Source organism: Leptidea sinapis, chromosome 1 (assembly GCF_905404315.1).
Source record: "Leptidea sinapis chromosome 1, ilLepSina1.1, whole genome shotgun sequence".
NCBI lineage: Eukaryota > Metazoa > Arthropoda > Insecta > Lepidoptera > Pieridae > Leptidea > Leptidea sinapis.
The window spans coordinates 1,213,995-1,239,977 of record NC_066265.1 but is presented as its reverse complement, the minus strand read 5'-3'; the positions used below and the strand labels follow the sequence as shown (position 1 = coordinate 1,239,977).

Below are 25,983 nucleotides of genomic sequence, written 5' to 3'. Positions count from 1 at the left end.
TAGCTCACAATATATCGATCGTCCTTGGGTTAAGTACATCGTTTTCGTTCTGATCCTGGTCTTCTTTTCAAAGAACCGGTTTCTTTAAACCTAGTCCATGTCATCTGAACGACTGACACCAAACCGTTCCGACACATAATAATAAGTACAGACTTCTTGAAGAAAAGTATATTACCAGCGATCATTGTCTACCATATTACGGTACGAAATTTGTCACGAAAAACCAATACAATTTTACATCAACAAAATTAAATAAGACTATAGAAACCCTTTTATATATACTATATACTACTATATATATACTTTATATATATATTTATAGCACAATATCTAAACACTAACTGCGGGTAAATCAAATTGAATAGAATATTTTTAACAAGCTTTGAAATTTTCAAATTCGGAACATTATATTTTCTTCCCGGCACTTTTTAATACCTACACAATTGTTTTTCGAAGTTCGCTGGAATTTAATTGTATTTTTATAATGATACGATCAGTATTGTTTGATTTTTGGCTTGTTGCATAATTCATCATGGAAAGTAACTATGCGAAAAGCAACCATAATCCACAGTTCCTTTGCGCGTAGTTTGAAGCCATGTAAACGTCAATTATTATAATGAAATACAATTTAAATTTCGACAGTACATACCGACGAAATACATAATTACAGCTTTATTCCTTCTCGGGCTGGAAGCTGTTTCTACAGGATACACAGCAGCACATTTTTCTGTCTTGTTGGCAGGAGTTTGCAAGAACTACTTGTGTTGTGATTTAAAGTGCACAATTTTTGTGTATTTACTGATCAACAGAGAATTTCTAATTAGTCTGGTGACGATAGCAATTACTTCAGTACTCCGAATTTGGATGTTACACAATACCGAATTGCACTGCATTCAATGCAGGTCGTATCACTTACTATCAGGTGTAGATATTGAAGAGTGCAGGTAGTTAAATTATAGGCCAATTAATCTTAAGTCTCTCAAGGTAACGAGCGTTGAATTTTACTTTTCCACTCAATCGTAGCCGGACTGTATTACAATACAGAGCGTTTCCTTTACTATAAGCCGAACATCTTACTTATTTCGTAGCTTCTTATAATAAAAAAGTGTATTAATTATATTTTTATAGGATAAGCCACAATCATCATGTCGCCAAAACCGCAGCAAGAAACGTTAGTCCAACCGGAGTCCCTAGGTGATGCTGATGCAGGAAACCGTGTGGTCATCACCGGGATGGCGGGGTCTTTCCCTGACAGCTATAATGTTAAGCAGCTTGAGGAAATACTTTACAACAAGGTAAATCAGTTAATACCACATAATATCTAATTTACTTGTAAAAATAATATTTAAATTAGTAAAACACGTGGTTTATGTTTAAAAATCGTATGATTAGTGTCAGTGAAAGTCATCTGTCGGCACACTTGCTCGTAAATTGAACCTTATTACGTCGTAACACACACGTACATAAACATAATAGAATTATCCCTACAAAGTTAAGTTAGTAGATAACTGCAAATAATCTAAGAGTAAACAGAGCATTTCAATTTAAACGGGTAATACAGTTTTATTACAACAAAGGTTTAATGCCGCTAATCCCTTTACACTTTTGGTTAAATAAATGTTTGCTTAATTAAGTCGAATAAGCATTTATTATAATTAAATAATTTATAATTCACAATAATTTTTTTATAAAATATATGTATTTTGAAGTAGGTTGTATGGCAATATGTAACCTTACATTTAACTTACAAAAAAAGAGCGCCATTTCTTATAATTTTCATATCTTGTTTGTGTCGTATTTGTTGCTGTGTGGTAAAAAAATATTTTTTACAATAATTGTCAAGTTTTAGCAAAGAAGACGAACAATTGGTAGATTTAAACCGACAGAAATACAAAATGCCCAACAAAATGGAAACGAAAGCCTAAAATCTAAAGACTTACCAGCTTACGATAGTTTCTTACAATGGAAGAGCAAAAGAAAACCAGTCATTTTCTGAAAATATGTTTTTGGTGTAATCCCTTGAACTCGTCAATACAAACAAAACCATTGTATAATGCAATCCCAAACCTTTATGTCAGCCAAATACTTTGATATGTTAATTGCTTTGAGGCATAGCTTCCGCAGTGTTGGTAGGCCCCCCACTAGATTTATTTATTTATTTATTTAAAACATCACAAAATCCACAGAACTTAAATTAGGTTATAATAATACTATTTTGTAGGACTTACATCTAATAACGGATTTACAATATTTATAATAAGACATGATATTTGTGCGTGTGGGATTTGGTGAGAGTGCGTGTGTGTGTGTGCATGTGTGTGTGTGTGTGTGTGTGTTTGTGAATTACTCTAAATTTAACCATCCTTTAGATTTTTACTAACACTCCTTTTAAAGCAGCCTTTACTGTTATTAAAAAGTTCAGTACTGTTGAATTGCTTATTATAGTTGCATAGAGTGCGACAGATTACCGAATTGTCATAATAATTAGTATGACTCAGCGGGACTTGGAATAGAGGCGTGTGTGTAGTGCGAGCTGACGGCACTCGTAATTGTATGAATAGTTCAGTTAGCTCTGTACTGTCGATCCTACCATGAACTATGTTATGAAGGAAAGAGAGATCCCGAACCTTGCGCCTGTCCTCAAGTGTCATCATATTGTGAAACCTGCAAGATTCGGGGTAGTCCACATAATTGTGTCGTGCGCGATAGTTGATATGTTTTAAAAATTTTGCTTGTATGTTTTCAATTTCTTGGACATGTGTTATGTATCGTGGGTTCCATATATTGCTGCAATATTCAAGAATACTTCTTACGTAAGCATAATATAGTATTTCAATACATTTTATGTCTGAGAAAGGTTTACTGACGCGCAGAATAAATCCCAAATTTTTGTATGACCTGGTGACTATTTCTGATAGGTGTTCATTGAATGTCATTTTAGTGTCCATTAAAACTCCTAGGTCATGGATTAAGTTAGTTTGCTGAATGATCGTGCTATCTATATTATAATTGAAGTTGATGGTGCTTTTCTTTCTGGTGAGAGTAATAAACTTGCATTTGTTACATTAATTTTTATTTTATTAGTCTTATAGTTATTGTTCAAATGATTTAGGTCAGTTTGGAGTTTAAGACAGTCAGTTAGATTATTAATACGTAAATAGATTTTTGTGTCGTCTGCGTACATAAGAAATTTTGCGTATTGAAAGCATTTTCCTACATCATACAAATATGCGGCATATAACAAAGGTGAGAGCGCCGAGCCTTGTGGTACGCCGGAAGGGTTGTGTGTGTAATCTGAACGATGCCCACCTACTACTACTGCCTGGCAGCGATTGCGCAGGTAAGATTCGGTCCATCTCAAGAGATCGCCGCAAATACCTAGCTCCTGTAACTTTCGTAGCAGGATGGTGTGGTCTACTCGGTCGAAGGCTTTCTCAAAGTCCGTGTAGATCACGTCTACCTGCGAGCCACCATCCATACCCTTCAATATGTCGTTAATGAAGATGGCTAGGTTAGTGTTAGTGGATCGACCTTTTATAAATCCATGTTGTTGTGCAGGTATATTGCAATACAACGTTCGATAAAAATATTGATGAGCTATTTTTTCCATCAGTTTACTAAGTGTATTAAGTATTGAGATCGGGCGATAGTTCTCAATGGATGTCTTGGTGCCCTTTTTGAGAATAGGTAGTATATGGGCCGTTTTCGAAATTTTCGGGAAGTAACCCTCACGAAAACATCGGTTGAACAGACATGAAATAGGCTGCGCGATACACTTCGCTCACTTGGCGTAAAATAACGCTGGTATTCCATCACTACCGGCTCCTTTAGTAGTATCAATGTTTTTGAGTAGTTTCATTATAAAATTTTCATTCGTATGAATAGTGTGTAGTGGATCGTGAACAACAATATTTCCAGGCACTGATTGATCTAAATTTTCAAATAAAAATTTCTAGAGAAAAAATTGTTAAATGCGGAGCATATTTCCTTTTCCGAGTAAAGTTCATCATTTCCATCGAACATCAGCTTAGGGTAGTTACTGTTATTTTTTCTTCTGGATTTAAGACCAGAGACTTTTGGGGCATGTCTTTATATTATTTTCTGATGTTGTTATAAATGATTTATAGTCGCTACGTTGCAGCGATTTAACTTTGGCTCTTAAATAGGAAAACGTTTTATATTCTAGTTTATTGTTATATTTTTTCCAATAAAAATGTGCTTTAGCTTTTTCTTTAATGAGTTTTATTAATTCACGACTATACCAAACGGGATATTTATTCGTAGCAGAGAGAGTTACGTGGGTTACAAATTGTTGTATGGCATTGTTGACTACTGTGTAGAAGTTGTTAACGGCATCCTCTACACTACAGGTAATAAGCAGTGATGGCCAGTCAGTTGATGATAGAAATTCGTTAATTGCATTGTAGTTACCTTTTTTAAATAATATAATTTTGCGTACTGCATTTTTCATAGAGGGAATTAATATGTCTACAGCATTTATCACTAAACAGGGATGATACTTGTCTTCTTTTAATAATATCTATCTTTTTATACTATCTGATTTATTTACGTTCAAGGAAAAATTTGCAAAAACTAAATCTAGCGTATTATTGTGGGATTTTGTTGTTGTGTTGAATTGATTCATTCCGAGATAGGATGTTTGATTTATTAGAGTGTTTGCGCTGTTCTGCACGTCAAGAGAACCTTTTTTTAAAATGCATGAATTACCTGAGGACCATGAGATGCAAGGTAGGTTAAAATCTCCTGCTAAAATAACATTATCATTTGGATGTTTATCAATAATGTTAGATAATACATCTAGTAATATATCTATTCTCGCTGGAATATGCTTATCGGGTGGTAAGTAGACAACTCCAACGTGTAGATCGTGCTGCAGTCGTGAATGCGGGGCGCCAGGCGCGGGAGGCGAGCGGTCGACCAGTACACCGGCCGGCACAGTCGCCCACACGCACTCGAGATCGTCGCGTTGCCATTCCGGGCGAGCACGGGCACAAAGCCGAGCTGCACTCATTATCATTACGCCACCGTGAGTGAGCCGCGGTCACGCCGGAGCACCGTGTACCTGTCACTACACAACTCAGTGTCAAGAATGCCATCGCTTAGCCAAGTTTCGGTTAATAGAACTATATCAGAGTCACAGGTCAATACATTGTTATAAAAATCGATCGTCTTTGTTCTAAGCCCTCGTATGTTTTGGTACACTAGTTGCACTTGAATATTATTTGGAGTCATTATAAATCGCAGTATATGTAATAGTCCTTAATATTGTTTGTCTTGTATAATTTGCGCATGATAATAACGTTGTTCTGATTGGTATATTTGTGTATTAACGTATTCTGATAATAAGTACTATGTGGTGAAGAAGTGACCAAGTGATGTTTAAAGGAATATTCAATTTTAAAGCTGTATCTGTTAGTGATAGCAACATTAATATTATAATGATTGTTTTTATTTAGTGGGTAATGTAGAAAACATAACGATATTGTAATATATATTCTGGTAATAATTGTAATCTGCTTCTTTAGAATTAGGTTGGTCTGTAATGTAAATAACGTTAAATAAGAGTATTGTATCCGTGCTTCATGTGATAATATTGTGAAATTTGGAGTGTTATAGGAAATGTGTTTGTTGATGTATTTTGTTAGCTGTGAGTTATTGAGTATTATAAGATGTGTTTGTATTAGAGAATAACAAAAATATAACAATGAAGATTTTTATTCAATTAATTTAAATTAAGTTATTTGACAAGGGAGGACAACTCTTGCAATATCATACAAAATAGGCAACATTCACCAAATATAAATGTTACTGCTATAGATAATCATAATATACCTAAAGCTCATAAATATTGTTCACCAGAATATACAAAGTATCTCAAGTAAGGAATTAGAAATTGAACTGTTTTTGAGCTGCTGTAATATAGATATATTATGTATTACAGAACATTGGCGTAAGAGTCATCAGCTCCAGTTTAGTTTTAGAGAACATAAAGTAGTCAGTTCGTTTTGTAGAAGTAGGGCAATACATGGAGCTTCCCTAATTATTATTAATAATAGATTAAAATGTAAAAATAGAAGAGATATTTTTAATCTCTCTATAGAACAACTAATTGAGATAGCTTGTATAGAACTAGAGCAATTTATTATTGTAAGTGTATACCGCCCCCCACTGCATCATATGAACAATTCCAACATAGAATGGAGGAGGTACTATCAAAATTTAGCAAAACTAGCAAGTCAATTATAGTGTGTGGAGATTTTAATATAAACTTGCTTGAACCTTCGGCCAATTGTACTAGCCTTAAAAATTTATTTCAAAGCTTAATTTGTTCAATGTATTTTGGGAACCTACTAGAATCACTTCTACAACAGCAACCTGTTTAGTTAATATTTTTACAGATGTTACTATTACTAGTAAACTCATAATTAATAATCTTCAGTCCGACCATAGTGGGCAACTTATAAAAGTAAATACAAGATTGGACAATGTCAGACCAAAAAAGGTGACGATTATACCAGTTACGGGAAGCCGTCTTGAGAGGTTTAGAAATAATTTGGTAAATACAATACCATTTTTACACTGTGGTGAAACTGCTAATTTTCACTATAACTTAGTCTTCAATTCCTTCTGTGAGGAATTTGACAGGATTTTTACTCCAGTAACGGTGACAGTAAACAACAAACATAGTTTTAATGATTGGGCAACAATGGATATCCACAAAAGTCGTAAACGCTTATATGACCTTTATTATGAGAAACATTACAATAATAGTGTAGAATTTAAAATATATGTAAAAAAATACTCCAAGCTCTTTAAAGTAGTTTGTCATGAAGCGAAAACACGTTTCATTGCAGATAAAATTAAAAACAGTAATAATAATGTAAAAGTGACTTGGAGTGTAATTAACAATGAAACTGGTAGATCGAATTGCCGTAACACCTCTATCTGTTTAAATATTAATAATCGCGTTATAAATTCGGAAATAGAAATTGTTAATGAATTTAATAAATACTTCTCCGAAATCCCGATTGTCACGACCAAAGACCTTAACTCTTCGCCAAAAGCAGCATATAATATGCTTAAATTACACGTACCAGAATCTTCCACTGATTTGAAATTTAAGTATGTTACAGGTAGCGATATAATAAAAATCTTCAAATTAATTAACCTAAAAAATACAAAAGACCTATGGGGCCATTCGACTAATATTGTAAAATACATACTTGACATTATAGCACCTGAATTAGCAATAATATTTAATGAATGCATAGATGAGGGTGTGTTCCCTGACCTCATGAAATACAGCAAAGTTATACCTTTGTTTAAATCGGGCAGTTCTTTTGACCCTGCTAATTTCAGACCTATTTCAGTGCTGCCTGTTTTTAGTAAAATTTTTGAAAAACTTTTGCTTCAACAGCTACAAATGCATTTTTGTAAATTAATGAACAAAAATCAGTTTGGTTTCACTAGGGGTTTATCAACAATTAATGCGGGTACTAGACTCATTGAGCACATCTTTGACGCCTGGGAAGAGTCACAGGATGCATTGGGCATTTTTCGTGATTTGTCAAAAGCATTTGACTGCGTCCACCATGAAACTTTACTCCTAAAACTAAAGCATTGTGGGAATAGGTGTTCCACAGGGTTCTATTCTCGGTCCTTTCTTGTTTCTTATATATATTAACGTTCTACCGTTTGTGGAAGATGATAGCCATGAGATTGTATTGTTTGCTGATGATACTTCACTTATTTTTAAAGTGAAGCGACGTGCGGATATTGATGACAAAGTAAGCAATGCACTCTCAAAGATAGTGCGTTGATTTGAGACGAATAATCTGCACTTAAACAGTAAAAAAACCAAGTGTTTACGGTTCATTACACCAAACACAGCGGAGGTACAAACCAACGTACTTATAAATGACCAGAGATTGGAACTTGTGGACACTACGGTCTTCTTGGGTATCACGTTAGATAAAAAACTTCAGTGGGGTCCACAAATTACCCATCTAGCAGATAGACTCAGCTCTGCGGCATATGCAGTTAGAAAGATTAGAGAGTACACGAATAGTGTACTTTAGTTATTTTCACAGCATCATGACGTACGGTATATTACTATGGGGTCATGCTGCTGACATTGATATAGTGTTTGCACTGCAAAAGAGAGCTTTTCGTGCTATATATCAGCTTGGTTATAGACAGTCTCTCAAAGAAAAATTTAAAGAAATAAAAATTATGACTGTTCATTGTCAGTACATTTATGAAAATTTAATATATGTTCACAAAAATCGTCACCTTTTTGCTCGTAATAGTGATTTTCATTATTATAACACTAGAAATAAGGGATTGCTTGTAACTAATTCTAGTAGGCTTCATAAGATACATAATAGCTTTAAGGGTAAATGTATACACTTCTACAATAAAGTCCCAGCCACTGTTCAGGCATTATCTATAAATAAATTTAAATGTTTCATAAAAAAAATGGCTCTGTCGTAAATCCTATTACTCCACTGCTGAATATCTAAATGATCGGACAGCCTGGGACTAGATTGTGATTATTTTATAGCGATAGAAATGACTGTACAATATTGTATATTTTTATTGAAAAGAGCGCAAAAAAAAAGAATGCTGGGAGAGTTTCTCGCGCCGCTTCTTCTCTCTCAGAGCGCCATTTGTTTCCGAAGCGGTAGTAGTATCTAGTAGTATAAGAAATGACATCAAAAAGAATTCTAAAGGAATCAATTTTGAGAATAATTTGAGAGAATCTAAGCCCTCGTATGTTTTGGTACACTAGTTGCACTTGAATATTATTTGGAGTCATTATAAATCGCAGTATATGTAATAGTCCTTAATATTGTATGTCTTGTATAATTTGCGCATGATAATAACGTTGTTCTGATTGGTATATTTGTGTATTAACGTATTCTGATAATAGGTACTATGTGGTGAAGAAGTGATCAAGTGATGTTTAAAGGAATATACAATTTTAAAGCTGTATCTGTTAGTGATAGCAACATTAATATTATAATGATTGTTTTTATTTAGTGGGTAATGTAGAAAACAACGATATTGTAATATATATTCTGGTAATAATTGTAATATGCTTCTTAAGAATTAGGTTGGTCTGTAATGTAAATAACGTTAAATAAGAGTATTGTATCCGTGCTTCATGTGATAATATTGTGAAATTTGGAGTGTTATAGGAAATGTGTTTGTTGATGTATTGTGTTAGCTGTGAGTTATTGAGTATTATAAGATGTGTTTGTATTAGATAATAACATAACAAATGTAATAAATAGTTTAGCAATAATAGAATAAAAAAAATTGATAATAGAATGGTTGTTACATTTTCCCCAAATCTGACACACTTATTATAGGTATGGGAGGTGAAGTATCTGTTTTCCTTACGTAAATTCGGCAGTTTTTTGTCCAAACATGCTTAGAGTTGGTTTCTGATGCCTTCTTTTTGCAAGATTTTAGTAGTTATTTATTAGACTTAGTGAGATGTTCGTTTATATATATGATTTTACTTTCACCTTCCATTCCCAGCGTCCTGCTTGATATATTACGGTGCTTCCGTGCAGCTGCCACGACGACGTCCTTGATGCCTGAACCGCGCAACGATGGCACGTGGGACCTGAGCCCCGGGTCGGCGAGCCTGCACCCGTTGCGCAAACTCGACATCGCCGGCCTACACTTACACCCCGACCTGCGCGGCAATCTTCACTACCACATCCGTCGTACACTCATCTTTCGCCTCGGGCACTCCGACCACCTCAATGTTTTGCAGCCTGACCCATTGTTCCTGGCGAGTGTGTTCATCCTCAAGGTGTTTGAAGCGGGCTGTCACAGTTTGTAGTTCCTCGTGTAACTGCATATTTTCATCGCGTATGGTTTTCAGTTCCGCCTTTGTGGATGAGTAGAATTTAAGCATGTCATCATATTGACTACTCATATGCTTTATACAGTCTTCGAGGCCCCCAATTTTCTCGCTTAGCTTTTGGAACTGAGATGTCACGTTACACTGGAGGGCTTTTAACATATTTTCGTCGTCCACATTAACCTGGTGCTGTGCCTGGGGTGTATCAATACTTCTCTGCGGTGATGTGAGTGTTGCTGGTGTACGCTTCTTTGTGTTTACGTGTGCATCGATTTTTGCGTTTGCACGGCTCATTTTCATCAATCAAATGTTTGGTGATTGGTAAATGTAAAATTTTAAAGAAAATTAACGTATAAAGCCACTATAGCACACAGATTACTTTAAACACGACTTTATATATTTTTATTCGAGGAGCACAAGAAATCACGTCTACACTACTAAAATCGCGGCGGTACTAAGATGGACGGACGTTATGGTTAAAATCGCCGGAATACGTTGGATGAGGGCAGCACAGGACCGATCGTCGTGGAAATCTTTGGCGGAGGCCTTTGTCCAGCAGTGAACGTCTTCTAGCTGATGATGATTGCTTCTGCTCATTAACTCGATATTTCAACTAGCTAAAACTAAAATCGATATCGTTTTTGTAGGTAAATCCAGTGGGTTCAAGAGAACCGAGGTGGGAATATAACCACCCTGAGATTGCAAATCACACCGGCCAAGCTCCTGATTTGAAGCATTTCGATGCTCACTTCTTCAAAGTGCATTACCTACTAGCAAACGCTATGGACCCAATGTCCAGGAAAATTGTTGAACATACATATGAGGCAATATACGATGCAGGTAATGAAGTAATAAAAATAGGATTCAAAATCATTCCTCAATCACACACTTAGTCTTACAAATGTTAACTATTATACGATTTGTGCACATATTAATAGCATGAAATTTGTTTTCCAATTTATAAGACGTTAATTCGAGCCATTCCTTATATTTTCTTTCCTTATAATTCTTCCTCGACTGGGATGCTTATAATGTTATTGTGTATGTACCCATGTCGTATCGTCCCGGAAACACCGCACAAGGAAGATCATTCCACAGTTTTGTAGTACGTGGAAGAAAGCTCCTTGAAAACCGCACTGTGAAGGACCGCCACACATCCAGATGGTGGGGATGATTGTGCTGGCGTCATAAGACGGCTGCGTGACTCTCCCACTTCTAAAATGCCCTTAGTCGCCTCTTACGACACCTTTGGGCCTGGGACTCTACTATTCTTTTTACGTCCTGGGGAAGTACAGGGCAAAAAAACAGTATTATGTATGCTTTCAACTTTAAGTCGCATTGGTTCTTAAATACGGGTACTCTAGCTATATGTAGAATATAACTGTTTTAGTAACGCATGGTTAGGAAGCGTTGGGTGGGTGCAGGTTAAATCTCCCATTTTGACTTCTGGTGGAGAAATTCGGTTGCCTTTCCATTCTATATGTAACACAGAGGCACATATCTTTCTACCAGTAAAAGAAAAAACGAATGTTTAGTTACGGCGTGTGCATAAGGAGGATAAATAACAGGAGCATTGAAAGCCGTTTAACCGTGGAATGAGCTCAAGTAGCGAAGTCTTTGCCTAACTAATTTTAATGAAAATAACCCGCAACTCAATTTTCGAAGGGCAGAATATGATATTATATGCTCAAAATTAGCACAGATTGACTGGAAAGATATGATGAGTAAACATGACAACGTTAATGATATTATGGTTAATTTATTTTACGCCAATACTCAACAAATAATACGTGAAACGGTTTCTTTAAAAAATAAATGTAATCATAAATATCCTTCTTGGTATGACCGTTCATTAATTAATTGTTTAAAAGAAAAAAATAAGTTAAGATTTCGATTAAGCGTTTGAAACATTACAGAAACCCCCGAGATTATATTGAATTAAAGTTAATAAGTTCACGTTGTACCCGTCTGGCTTCTGTTTGCTATAACCGATATTTAGTCAATTTACAAAAAGAATATAGGCATAACCCAAAGTTTTTTTTTTGGAGTTACATTAAATCGAAACGTAGTGGTACTAGTGCGAATCCGGCTCTTATGGCTGATGGTGAGGTGATAACTTCAGATGGCCCCCAAATCTGTGAGCTTTTTTCTTCATATTTTGGCTTTATTTATACAAATAACAGTGGACAACCTTACAATAACTGTCTAAACTCTGAATATTTATTTAATGTCAGGAATAATAGTCCGTTATTGATGCCGCCACAGATTGACGATAATATGATTTAAAAAAAACTGCAATCACTGGATAGAAATAAAGGAGCTGGGCCAGATGGAATTCCTTCAATTTTTGTGGTTGAATGTGCTGAGCAGTTGGCAGTACCGCTCTCATTTATCTACAATAAATCTCTCAGTATGGGATGCTTTCCGTTATATTGGAAAACAGCCAAGGTGGTCCCCATACATAAGTCAGGCCCTCAGGAATCAATTAAAAACTATAGACCAATCTCCATTTTGTCTACATTTGTTAAAATTTTAGAATCCTTAATTTGTCCTTTTCTACAAAATCACTTCAAATTGTTCTTACATGAAGTTCAACATGGCTTTGTACCTTCAAGATCCACAACAACCAATCTCGTAGATTTTTGTGAAACTATAACCGAATTACTGGATGCACAGAAACAGGTCGACGTTGTATATACTGACTTCAGTAAGGCTTATGATCGAGTGTGTCATAGTGTCTTGATCGCCAAATTATCAGCTTATGGTACGAGTATATCCAACATATTTTTGGAATGGTTTAGATCATATTTGTCTAGTCGCTACTTTTTTGTGGTGGTGAATGGCTTCAATTCCTCTCCTTAATTTATTACATCTGGTGTACCGCAGGGCTCTCATTTAGGGCCCCTACTTTTCAATTTTTTTATTAACGATATCGTAAATTCCATAAAATTATCAAAACCTTATCTCTATGCCGATGACTTGAAAATATTAAAAGTAATTAATTCAATCGAAGACTGTACCAAACTTCAATCAGATCTCGAGAGCATTACTTTATGGTGCCATTATAATGGTATGGTATTAGACTCAGATAAGTTCCACTTTATTACTTTTTCACGGAAAAGCAATAACGTAGCGTACAATTATAGCATTAATGGGACTTCTATTCATAAGTTAAATCAAGTTAAAGATCTAGGCATTGTTTTTATGCTAAGTTAACTTTCGTTCCCCATATAGAGTATGTTACCTCTCGGGCATCTAAAATGTTAGGATTTTTAATTAGAAACATAAAAGTATTTCGTGACAACTTTTTAAAAATTTTACTTTACAACTCATTGGTACGGAGCATATTGGAATATGGATCGGTAGTTTGGAGACCCCACTATGCGACACACATGTTAAGAACAGAGCGAATTCAAAAAAGATTTATTTGGCATTTAATTTATTCGAACGGACTTTCAAGAAAAAGTCTGTCTACCTATGCTAATAGACTCGTATTTTTCAAAATGACTTCCTTAGAAGACAGGCGAACTCTAATCGATCTTATCTTTGTATTAAAACTTTTAAATGACAAGATTGACTGTCCTCAGCTTCTGAATAAAATTAATTTTCGTGTCCCTAGTAGATATCCCCGGAAGCAATTTACTCCGCTAGTTCCACCGGTTCGAAGATGTATGTTTGGAGCGAACTCTCCTATTCCTAGGCCTGTTCAAGATGGTAAACATATATAGCGATTACATCGATATTAATTTCACGACTTCTGTCCATACAGTTCGTAAATTATTTGTATGTAAGTTTAGTGAATAAAATGTAGTCATAATAATTATGTTTCTTAGTTTTATAATATATATATATATATATAAATATATATATTATATATATATATATATATATATATATATATACATATATATATATATATATAATATATATAATAATCTTAAATAATAATAATTTAAAACCAAATCATTTAACCATTATTACTTGTTAGCGTATATATATATTTCCTCTTTAACTAATATTTACTTTGTGAAAATTATTAAAGCATGTGGTAGATACCTGTAATTGTTTGTTACATGAAGCACATTATATTTAGTCTGTATTATAAATATATAACGCATCAATGTAAACAAATGTTGGTATTTCTAAAAATAAATAAATAAACTACCAGAGGGCACCCTCAATATTAGGGCCATTTCTGTTTTTATCAATATTACCTTGTGGGAAATAATCAATTAATGACTACAATTAAAAATGAAAATCTAAAAGTGGCCAGAGATATTCTAGGTATAGTATAACATTATAAAATTCAATGGGGACCTCAAAAAACAAGCTTTCGGACAGACATAGTTTTGTAGCATATGAAAAAAATCGCCACATAATAGAAGTGAAACCGCATGTTCGCTTATTTGTTGAATTTACTTTTAAGGTATATGTCCTGAACAGCTCAGTGGGAAAAAGGTCGGTGTCTACATTGGCACATGTATGTCAGAATCGGAGAAAGCCTGTTTCTATGTTGCAACTGCTAAAAATAATTTTGGCATTGCTGGGTAATATTTTATTTACAATTTTTATATTTTAAGTTTCCGTCCCATTAAAACAAAGAAAAATATCAGATTCCCTTAGTTATCTCTTTATCTATCTGTCTGTCATGAACCCTGAGAAACGAAGTTTATAATAAGATGTTGAAATTCACGTTTATGAAATAATCATAATATGCAATCCTGATGTTCTAATCAAATATTATGAATTATATTTTAATACTTCGTAGTTGATTCAACACCAGCTGTAAGGACCCAGTGACATAAAAATCTGTGAGGAGCAAGTTGAAACCACCTAAAGGAATTAATCTGAAAATCGTTTTTTCTCATTGTATCACAAATATACCGACGTTTTCCCAAACGCATTTTTAGTGCCTATATGGAATGGGTACATGTGTCGCTAAGAGATAAATTGAAAGAGATAAAAATATTTTCTATTTATATAAATACAAATTATCTAAATAACAAGTGAAATATTAACAGTGCAAAATGCGGCACCTATTTTAAATAATTTCGCGAGTATAATAAACACTTTTTAAACTTTTATCATCGCGGAACTTTTACATGGTTTTTATTATGATGGGTACTGACGGTATATATTTTATTTATACGAGCCATTGGATTGGGTTGCATAAAACACGGGTAATTTGCTAAACGTCAATACAACCCATGGCTTGTAAGAGAACCTATCGAAATTAAAAAACAACCTAAGGATTTTAATAGGGAGGATTATTTAAGACTACCAGCATGGAATCCCGTGGTGTTATTCTGCAATACGATTAATGCAACACAAAGATCCAAATTTATGGACGTCGTTAGTAGTGTGTTTCGTGAATTAGAGAACCAAAAACCGAAACGAATTAGACGCCACATGGACAGATTGATGTACTATTTAGTGTCAATGTGTCAAGAGTTTCTCGCCGCCTCCGTAGTTCCGCCGTGACAATGCATGCAATTGGATCGAAATATCGGCTTCAAGTAAATAAAATATTTATGTCGTAAATACCCGTAATAATAATAACTATAATAAGCTCTCTTGTACACTCGCTATGGAGCCATACTCAAATCTCGAGTCTGCTGTTTTCTATAACGTTTGCACAAATAATATCATACAATTCCTTATTATATTTTCAGGTGCAGCAAATCCATGTTTGCTAATCGTATTTCTTACTGGTTAAATGTCAAAGGACCCTCAATGTCTGTAGATCAAGCTTGCTGCAGCTCATCGGTTGCTTTACAGTTGGCATATGAGGCTATTCGTCGCGGTGATTGCGAAGCAGCTGTTATAGGTGGTGCAAGTCTTTGTCTCCATCCTCAACAATCAATTCATACTTCAAGGTTCGTTGTATGAGTATTGTTACTCTAGAACACTTAAATATCATAATTGGTATTGCTAGTCGTGATGTGAAGATGTTAATTGGACTCTGGAGTCTGGAGAGTCGCAGATGTAGAATGCGACTTCCGTCGATAGTCTGCATTCTTATAATCAAGTTACTTCAGTTCATGCTGGGCTGCCAAGAATGGGTATAAAAATGTTGGTCTCAGTAAGATATACATGTTCATGCCGTTAAGTGACTAAACACCTGACCTGTGGGTCCTATCTACGCAACCTGAAGCACAAATACTGGCGATTCAATCTAAAGGATCAACTATCTCGGGAATCTAGCCAATTAATTAAGAGGCTTATTATTTACATATTGACCTTAAAAATCTACCTTCTTTTGGAAAAGATAAAGCTTAAAAACTTAGCGAAACGTTTGTTTATTTCAAAATAAAATTTCAATACAATTAAATTATAATTACATTACATTTCGAAAAATGACTAATAGATTTGAGTTACTCATTAAATTTATTAAATTAACTTTAAATTTCAGGGTTATAGATTTATGTCCCGATGGTAAAACAAAGTCGTTTGACAAGAATGCTGATGGCTGTGCTCTATCGGAATCTATTAGTGTACTTTTCATACAAAAAGCCAAAGACGCTAAACGGTATGTAAACTTGTTATTAAATAGCTGTAACCCGCGACTTCATCCACATGTTACCCTATTATATGGTATTCGAATGCTCCTACAAGCATTTATACAATTCATTTTTAAGGCAATGTTCGCAAGAAATATTATCGTGTGATCGTTTTTGCTCTGACTTACTTTGCAAATCCGACTAACACGAAAAATACTTTTTATCTTCGCGTTATAATATCGCTCATAGAATTTCAAAAACTCCAGAGATTGGCCTCTACAACCTTACAAACTTTACCTCGTTATAATTTTAGTATAGATGGCATCATTGTATCATATTGTCTCACCGTGGTGCCGTGGTGGGTGATACAATGCTAAATAAAGGAAACACTATGTTCGTATTCACTTTTAAGCCTGAATTGTATCATGTATCCAGCTTGTATTTTACTTTTCTTAATTTTTTCTTTACTTTTCGATAATATTATCTGGTCCTATTCAAACTATCCAAATGACTTAGTAAATTTTCTAACTCATACTTACATTATAAAAAAAATATAATTGCTCATACATAAAATTATCATAATAGAAGCGATGTTGTCGTGTCCATACTAATTCGAATTTACTTTTAGTATTTATGCTGAAGTGCTTCACGTTAAAAATGAATATACAGAAATAGTCAAAACTGAAACCGGCCCAAAATACGGATTTTATCGCGACGTTGGTGACATGACTTATTTCATAAAACAATTTTATAAGGAAGCTAATGTAGATCCTGCAGATGTTAAATACGTTGAAGCTGTGGGTTCTGGTAAGTGTATGATATAATAAACATGTAAAAGTATCACCAGTGTCTTATGAGTTCATTCAGAATAGTATAATAGTTAAAGTTCCAATATATGTTTACACGTTATGACTAAATTTAACATTTTACTGACAAATGTCGCTGCTTTAAATCTCATTTCATAACTGTGAATGACAGGGCATCCAAGGATTACATTTGTTAATCTTTAGCAATTATTTAAGGACAAGATTATTAAAATGTTGATAGTATTAGAGCGAAAAAGAAAACTCATATCTTTCTCAGATATTTTATTGACATTAAAAGAACTCTAAGGAAATCTGGAGTTTTCATATTCTGGTATTATTCCTTGATCTTAGTGTTCATAAAAGGACCATTTTTTGACTAAAATACACACCAAAAGTTTTGAAAATTGACAAAGCTATTTGATGATCTAAAGCTGAGACAACTTTTATACATTTACAGCAACAGGCGAAGTAGACAAAGTTGAGCTTGAAGCATTTAACAATGTGTATTGTACACAAAGACGTGAAGAACCATTGCTTGTTGGAAGTGTTACTTCTAATATTGGTTATACTGCTGCTGCTTCGGGTATCTGTTCTATCCTTAAGGTACGAGTAAGTTAGGACATTATAAGAATATATTTTTAGTTGGTATAAACTCATCTATATGAGCTGAATGCTATCTCTCAAAATATTTTATTTTAAGCAAGACCAACTAAGAAACTGGACAAGTGCGAGTCGGACTTGGTTTGGCACATATTAGTAGATACCTACTTATAATTATAAAAAAGGATAAATTTTCTTCATTCTTCGTTATAAATCGAAACTATAAATCATAAAAATCACTAAATCTGTTTAAGCTGCCGATATTTTATGAAAGGGCTTCATTGTGCCAATGAAGCCCTTGCATAAAATATCCCACATGACATTATTCACTCAATTAAAAAAAAGCATAAAGATACTGTTTTTTATAATTTAATTACAAAATTATAGTTTTCAGACTTTTCCCTATACTTGTAGCATACGACGGTATTATATAATTTCACATTTCTATGTCAACGGAAAATACTCTATAAGTTTTGATTCCTTCAGAGAGTCAAGCTATACGTTTTTTGCGGCATAAAAAGCCGTATCTGTTTTTCGCGTTAGCTACATATAGTTGAACTTCCGATAGTTAAAAAATATTCTCCGCATGCGAAATGTAAAATTTTGGACTGCACGTAATTTTAAGTCAGGCTTGTTGCAAATGTTAAGATCAAAATAAAACCAGAAATGCGTCTTACAAACACATAGAGTTGGCATTAACCCTCCCTTTTATAATATATGAAGTAATTGAAAAATCTGTAGTATTCATTTGAAAGTAATTTAATTAATAATATATTATATATTATAGGTATAAGAGTGGTATATTATATTATACTTATTATTACGAATTACATGCAATAAAACTCATATTTTTTTTTAATTTAGGTTCTTCTGGCGTATCGTAATGGACTCTTAGCCGGAAATCTGCATTGCGAAAATGTTCGTGACGATATAGATGCACTTCGTGATAAACGCATTCAGGTAGTCACTGACCACAAAAAGTTCAACGGGGGATACGTCGCTGTTAACGGAATATCTATCACCGGTATCAACGCGCATGTACTTTTGAACAGAGTCTACAAACCCAAGGTAAACAATATTAATTGATAACTAACTCTTATTATTTGTGTAAATCTTCATCTGGTAAAATTTGTATTTAATTGATGTGTGTTAAAATTCAGTAAGTGACTCTTCAATATTTATTTTATTTAATTATTTACTAATAATCCAACAATATTATATAACATCACCATTATAAAATAATATTACAAATATGTACGATAATATTAGTAATTAAGAGGTGTGTGTGTGTGAATTTATGGGTTTAGGTGAGTGAGGGTGTGGGTAATTGAGTGTTTTCGTGTTCATGTTCTACAATTTTATTTTTCTATGTACTAAATATTGATATTTCGTGTAAAAAGCGTAGATATTGCGAAAATATAAAAAACTCACACACAAGTATGTTATATTTTAAAATACTGTTCGGGGCAAAATTCATAGTCACATGATAGACGTGAAACTAGGTAGTGTGAGAAATTCTATGGTACGGTGCACATAGAATATCCAATAATTCCGAACAATCTGTCAGGTTATACCATAACATATGAAGGTTCCATTCTAAAGCGTACATATACATAGATTTCGAAATGAGAGTAATCCTTGAAGAATCTAACAAAAAATTTCTGTATAGACTCTATTCTGTTTAAATGTACTGCATACTGAGATGACCGATCCTTGATGCATAATCAAGCATACTCCTTACGTTTGTTGAGTACAGAATTTTCGTACAGGTTTTCACTTTACAAAGCGCCTATTAGTATAAACTTTGCGAATTGGCATTTAAATATTATTATGAATACTTTGCAGGATCTGTCTCGGTACCAGACTAGCATACCACGTTTGGTCACAATATCTGCCAGACAACAGACAGCGGTAGACAGTATTTTTAAGGACTTGAAAAGTCGTCCGGTCGATCCAGAAGAATTGGCTTTATTCTATAATATCCATGAGAACCATATAAGTGGACATCTGGGTAGAGGATTTGCAATTTTAGGTAGTAAATTGTTTATTATGCTCATTTAACCTGCTTTATTTTAATTATAAATGCAAGATTTTATTGCATCTGAATTAATACTTCTTAATACTAATAACTAATTTGGAATTAAATATATCAACAATAAGCTGCAAAAAAAGTAGGATATTAAGTTGTGTGTATTTTTATGTGAAATATATAAATTTTACATTTTATTACTAAAAAATTCATAATGTAGCAGGCTCTCAATGCTCGGGCATATTGAAGTATTCTATTAACGTGATTTAATTTCAGATCAAAATGTCGTTGATTTAAAAATCAAAAATATTAAAAATTTGAAAGTTGAAATTACAAGTGGTATGGAATTAATATGTTTAAATCCATTTTTATCATTTGAGCTACCTTGATTTAAAGTACCTATACTCGTGTTTGTAGTCGGTATTACAAGTTTATATCACAAAGAGTTTAATACGTAAGACGTTTAGTGACTATACGTTTTAAATTTGAGAAAGTTAATAAACTTTTTATTTATTTGCATTATAGACACAAATGAGGATCAAGAGACAGTATGCTTGGTGCAGAAGTCAGATTACTTCGACGATGCTAAGAAACCTTTGTGGTTTGTGTATAGCGGTATGGGCTCCCAGTGGGTTGGAATGGGAGCCCATCTCATGCGTATACCAATCTTCGCTGCAGCCATTGAAAGGTTTTATATATAATTTGTATAAAATTATAGTTTTTTAATAATAAAGAAAAATACTATTCAGATAACAATACGTCATCAGTATAGGTAATTTAGCTGCTTTTAATTTTAACCATTATTTTTTGATACGTTACCCACACTGAAAATGTTTAGAACTGGCCAGTTAGAAACATTGCTAATAAATAAATAAAAACTTTTTTTTTCAATTTCAATTTTAGAACTCTTTGGTAACCTAATAGTATAGTAGTATATTGCATTCATTTGTCATTTGTTTTTGTGAATTGCAAATTTAAAACTCTTGTTACACGTGAAAATGAACTTAACGCGAGAAAATTTTCGGACAATGATTTATTATGACTTTCGTTGTGGGCTTACTCAACAACAAAGCTATGATAGGCTGCGATTAGCATTTCTTAATGAAGCCCCATCTTGCGCCACTGTTTACATTTTACGAGTTTGAGCATGTACGTAGCAATCCCATTGATGATCCGAGTAAGGGACGTCCTTTAATTATGACTACAGAAGATAACATTAGTGCTGTGTGACGCATGATAGAGGAAGATAAGAGATTACACGATCATTTAGGCGTCAGGAAGCTTTGTACCAGATGGATTCCCCATAATTTAACCGACGACCAGAAACACCTTCGCATGGACTGGTGTCGCCAAATGTTATAAAAGTTCAACGGAGGTGACTCAAATGTTGTATTTGACATCGTCACAAGTGATTGAAGCTGCTACGAACCCGAAACCAAAAGACAATCAGCTCAGTGGGTGTTTCCTTTCGAGGATCGGCCAATTAAGGTAAATAAAGGAAGAAGTCAATGAAAACTGACTGGCATGTCAATCGCTGTTTGCACATGCAGACAACATTGTCTGTTGAAAAAATTCGACAGCAGCGCCCTCGAAGCAGGATTCTCCTTCACCACGACAATGTTTCAGCACACTCCACAAAACTGTTTTTTATTCCCAAGAACTAAAGATAAAATTCGAGATATTCGCTTTACGAGCCCTAAAGATGCGGTAAAAGCGTACGAAAATGCCATAGAAGAGACCCCTAAGTAAAAATGGGCCCACTGCTTTTTTAAGTGGTTCCTTCGAATGCGACGATTTTAAGAGAGGAACGGAGATTACTTCGAAAAACAATAAAAGTATTGGTAGCTTTCTACATTAAGCCGTTTTTCATTTTCTAAACATTTTCAGTGTTATCTAGGTATATTAACAAAATACTGCTAGATTATTTAAAATATCAGTTAAAAACTTCAGCTTACAATGAAAATCTCAACGACTCCTCTTTATACAATCTCATTATGATCGATTGGCTAACCGGGCCCTTCTTTCACTAGTGCTGATTCCTTCAAATTAACGAAAGTGCCCATATAAAATTTGAACCCCGAATTCACCCTCTTAGGAATGAAGAGTTTCATTTATCAATTTTGTACTTCAACTCAAACCTCTTCACGTGACTCCTCCGCAGTGCGCAGCGTGTAGATTATTATTCACAGGAGATAGATGTTTAAAGTTAACAATGGGTGAATGAGGACCACTTCCACCCAGGTGGTTAGAAAGTCTGTAATTGGGTTTGCTTTTGTTGTGTCGGGCTGTGGATGCACACCGTTTATAACTCGCTGGATTATAGGTTTGGCTATGATAGCCCTTGGTCTGTTGTTGTTGCTGTCAATTTTCGCTTCATGCGTCTGTCATTAGTATTTCTCTAATTATACGACAATTTTAGACTGTGGAAAATTTTATAAGTGTTTCTGCGAAACTCTCGGACCTGTGTTCCGGTATTCCATTAATTTCAAGGTTACTTTCGCGTTGATACACTTTCCATTAGATCAAGCCTAGCTGAAATACTCTTCAATTATTTTTTAGGGTTTCGTTATCTGCTTTTAGTTCCGATATTTTTAGTTCCATAATATTCAGTGTTTCAATTTATCCCTCGTATTTGTTATTAAGAAACTGCATTGAATCCTTAAACTATTTATTAGTTAGTTAGAGCAAATTCAGCATTAAAGAGTTCTTTTAATGTTACTTGAAGGCAAGATGTCAGCTATTATTTTATGATTTCTCTAAGTTGCTGTTCAGTTACATAACTGCGTATCATCAGCTACAGCAGCATTTAATATAGTATAAATAGAATCGCTTTGTAGATTATATTTCCACATATATAAGTTGTACTTTAGGCTACACGGAATATAATATTTTCTTTTCAGCGAAGAGCACAAAAGCAACCTGCTGCATTGTTTATTATCACTATAAGACAATCTAGATAAAGACAACGTGATTAGCTATATCGGCAATCACGCGAAAATAATTATTATTATGAGTAGGGCATTTAGATGCAATTGCATGCAATTAAATGATAGGATCTATTGTGCGCCCTGCTTGTACTAGCGCGCCTACCCTTGACTTCTTGTGTCCAAAAACAAAGAGCTGTGGTGAGATCGAAGCTACTGACTCGGAGACGTGTGCCGGGATTTAAACTGTATTATCTAGACCTATTCCGTTTAAGAAGCGTAGGATCTTCAGAGAGTCCAGGCCGGGCAAGTCCTCTGCTTTGAGTGAGGGTGCTTTAAGACACCCCAGCCTGATTCTGGCAATGACCTCGCATTCCAGAAGGATGCCTATGGGGTCCTCAGCGTATTCGCAGCAGAATTTGCACAGATTTGCCCGTTCAGCTTGCAGTGGCCCGAGAGGAAACCCGTGAGGGCTCTCAGTTGTCTCCTGTCCAAGCTTATGCATTGTTTGGCACGCTTACTTTGATAGTTGCCTAGGAGCAGCTTAGCCTGTCGATGGCCTGGTAGCGAGGACCAGTGACTGGCTGCTTCCATCATTTCTTGATTCCTTAGGACGTTATGGATATCAGATTCACCGGCTCCAAAGAAGGGTTCTGGACCTATGAAGGGGGATGAGGCTCCATCCTTAGCTAGCCGGTCAGCTATCTCATTGCCTTTTATGCCTTTGTGCCGTGTATCCAGGCCAGAGTAACTTGTTGTTCTGGCTAAGTATATCTAGTTTTCTTTACGCGGCTATGCAACATCCTTAACTAGATATTACCCAATATTTTAATTGTGTATCAAAATCAGTTAATATTTCTACATGTTACTGAACAGACGACTTTGATGTAAGTCTTAAAGATTGACTTTTCTAAATACCTAAGCTCGATCACATTTACACCAGAACAGGACGGATCGAGCTTAGTGTCAAGAATTTTGAGTGTGGGAATATAAAACAATTTTTGGAAATCCTGTTGAAAATTTTAATTTTTTTTTTCGCAGATGTGATAAAGTCTTGAAACCTAAAGGAATTGATATAGTTCATATCATAACATCTCAAGACAAGACTATGTTCGATAATATTCTGCACTCGTTCGTCGGAATTGCTGCCATTCAAATTGGACTTACTGATATACTAACTGCAGTAGGATTTGTACCGGATAAAATAATTGGTAATATATCCTATCAGATATATAAAATTTGCTATACATATATAATTGACAAACTGTGTTGATTCTGGAGCGCTCTGACAAAACGCTTACAATGAACTTCTAGAAGACCATACAGGATTGTGATCGTTGACTGTCGTAGTTACAAACCTATTTATATTATAGTTATATCAGATATGAAAATCTTCAAAGATTACTCGGAAATGTGCTGTTATGTTGTTGTTTATATAAGCAAAACCAATAATTGATTTTTTATGCCAGAGCAAGTCACGTGGTGGGAAGTTCTAAAGCAACCATACATGGACATCCGTAGCACCAGGGGTCAATAAATGCGTTACTGATCTTTAAATGATATATATGTTATATTATATTAAATTTATATTAAAGAATATGTTTAACTTTAACATTGCCTGTTATTGGCATCCACAGTTGAAAAGTATTTGGGGCTGAATTAAGGACTGATTTAAAGTAAAATGCTAGGTCCAATGATCATATTTTTTTTCTAGGACACAGTGTGGGTGAACTGGGCTGTGCATATGCCGATGGCTGTTTCACCGCTGAAGAGATGATTCTGTCGGCTTACAGCCGTGGTCTGGTTTCTGTACAAACACCTTTTATTCGCGGTTCCATGGCTGCGGTTGGTGTGGGATATGAAAAAGTAAGTTTAAAACATGTTTTTTCATTACATTCCGTAGACGGAATGTAACGAGAGCATTATCATAATAAGTTATTCCTCTGTGGTAGTAGTTTTTGACGTTCAATAATTTACATTTTAAATCCTTTTTTTAATAAAAATATTTGAATTACAATAAGGTGGGCTGAGACCATTTCATGACGTCCACAGCAGAAGTTGCAGTAGAAGATACAAGTTTCTTTCAGCACTTGTGAATGATTTTGAATAAGCCTGGCGTAGAGTATCTCTACTACTGCCATCGGTCATACTACAGATATACCGCCCTAATAATGCATGAGGCAAAAAAACAGTGATACGTAGGTCACACTAAAACCACCAAATTATTATGTTAAGTGCTTTTCGAAACACTCTCCTTTAGATTTTCAACATTTTTTCATGCGATCGAACCATTTTTTTAAACAGGAGGACCACAGATCTGAAGGCATGTTTTCAATGTGCTGATTGAACGCTATCACTATCAAAAATCTTTGATTTTGGGGAAAACACAAAAATAACAGGGTGCTAGGTCTGAGTATGTGCAGGATGGGTGACGAGTTGTACTTTTTCGGAAACCATAAATGACTTAGTTTTGTTGGCGCGGGTGACGGAGCGTTGTCATGATTTATGAGAACGCGGCTTGTTGGTCGTCTTTCGCGAACATCCTGGGTAAAAAATGGTAGAATACCACTTGGCATTAACACTATTTTGATCTTCAAGTGGAATTGTGCAGCTGGGAACCGTAGCTGAGCAAAAAAATGCAACCTTTATTTTCACACAAGAAGTGGATGGCGTCTGCTTTATAAGTTGACATAGACTGCCAGTGGTTTTAAAGTCTGATCTTGAAGTCCCTTTAAAAAATATTTTTCAGGTGTCAAAGATGTGTCCACCGGAGATTGAGGTAGCTTGTCACAATAGTGCTGAGTCCAGTACAATCTCAGGCCCAGCTGATGAAATGCGTGCATTTGTTTCCAAGTTGACCGCAGACGGCATATTTGCAAAAGAAGTGCCGTCATCAAACATTGCTTATCATTCTCGCTACATTGCCGAAGCAGGTAATGGCCATGTGCTCACTCATAAAAAATCATTCTGTTTCAACAATTCAGTAGTTTCCCTCAGCTTTAAGCATACTTTAATTATTATAAACACAAACTTTGTAACATTTTATGCTATTTTATGTCAAATGTCCATAACACAACCATAATATTCACGGGTCTGCTTTTGGATTAGGTCCTGGCTTACTGAAATACTTGAAAGAAGTTATCAAGGAACCGAAGGCTCGCAGTGAAAAATGGCTTTCTACTTCCGTGCCTGAAGATAAATGGAATACAGAAGCAGCAAAATATTC

The 25,983-nt window shown here is 34.7% G+C and overlaps 1 protein-coding gene across 1 annotated transcript; it reads left to right on the top strand.

The window, feature by feature from the left end:
• The first annotated feature begins 1,133 nt into the window (after positions 1-1,133).
• LOC126979751 (fatty acid synthase-like) lies at positions 1,134-24,619 on the top strand. The gene is made up of 11 exons (XM_050829270.1): positions 1,134-1,295; positions 10,546-10,738; positions 14,325-14,445; positions 15,571-15,774; positions 16,311-16,427; positions 17,027-17,205; positions 17,662-17,807; positions 18,669-18,872; positions 19,650-19,836; positions 20,359-20,521; positions 24,472-24,619. The coding sequence occupies exons 1-11, from the start codon at positions 1,146-1,148 to the stop codon at positions 24,485-24,487; spliced, it is 1,680 nt and encodes a 559-aa protein (XP_050685227.1). The 5' UTR covers positions 1,134-1,145; the 3' UTR covers positions 24,488-24,619.
• Positions 24,620-25,983: the final 1,364 nt, after the last annotated feature.

Coding starts and splice junctions, on each gene's coding strand:
- LOC126979751 (XM_050829270.1), top strand. CDS start 1,146: ATGTCGCCAAAACCGCAGCAAGAAACGTTAGTCCAACCGGAGTCCCTA. Junction 1,296..10,545: donor AGGAAATACTTTACAACAAG/GTAAATCAGTTA, acceptor TCGTTTTTGTAG/GTAAATCCAGTGGGTTCAAG. Junction 16,428..17,026: donor AAAGCCAAAGACGCTAAACG/GTATGTAAACTT, acceptor ATTTACTTTTAG/TATTTATGCTGAAGTGCTTC.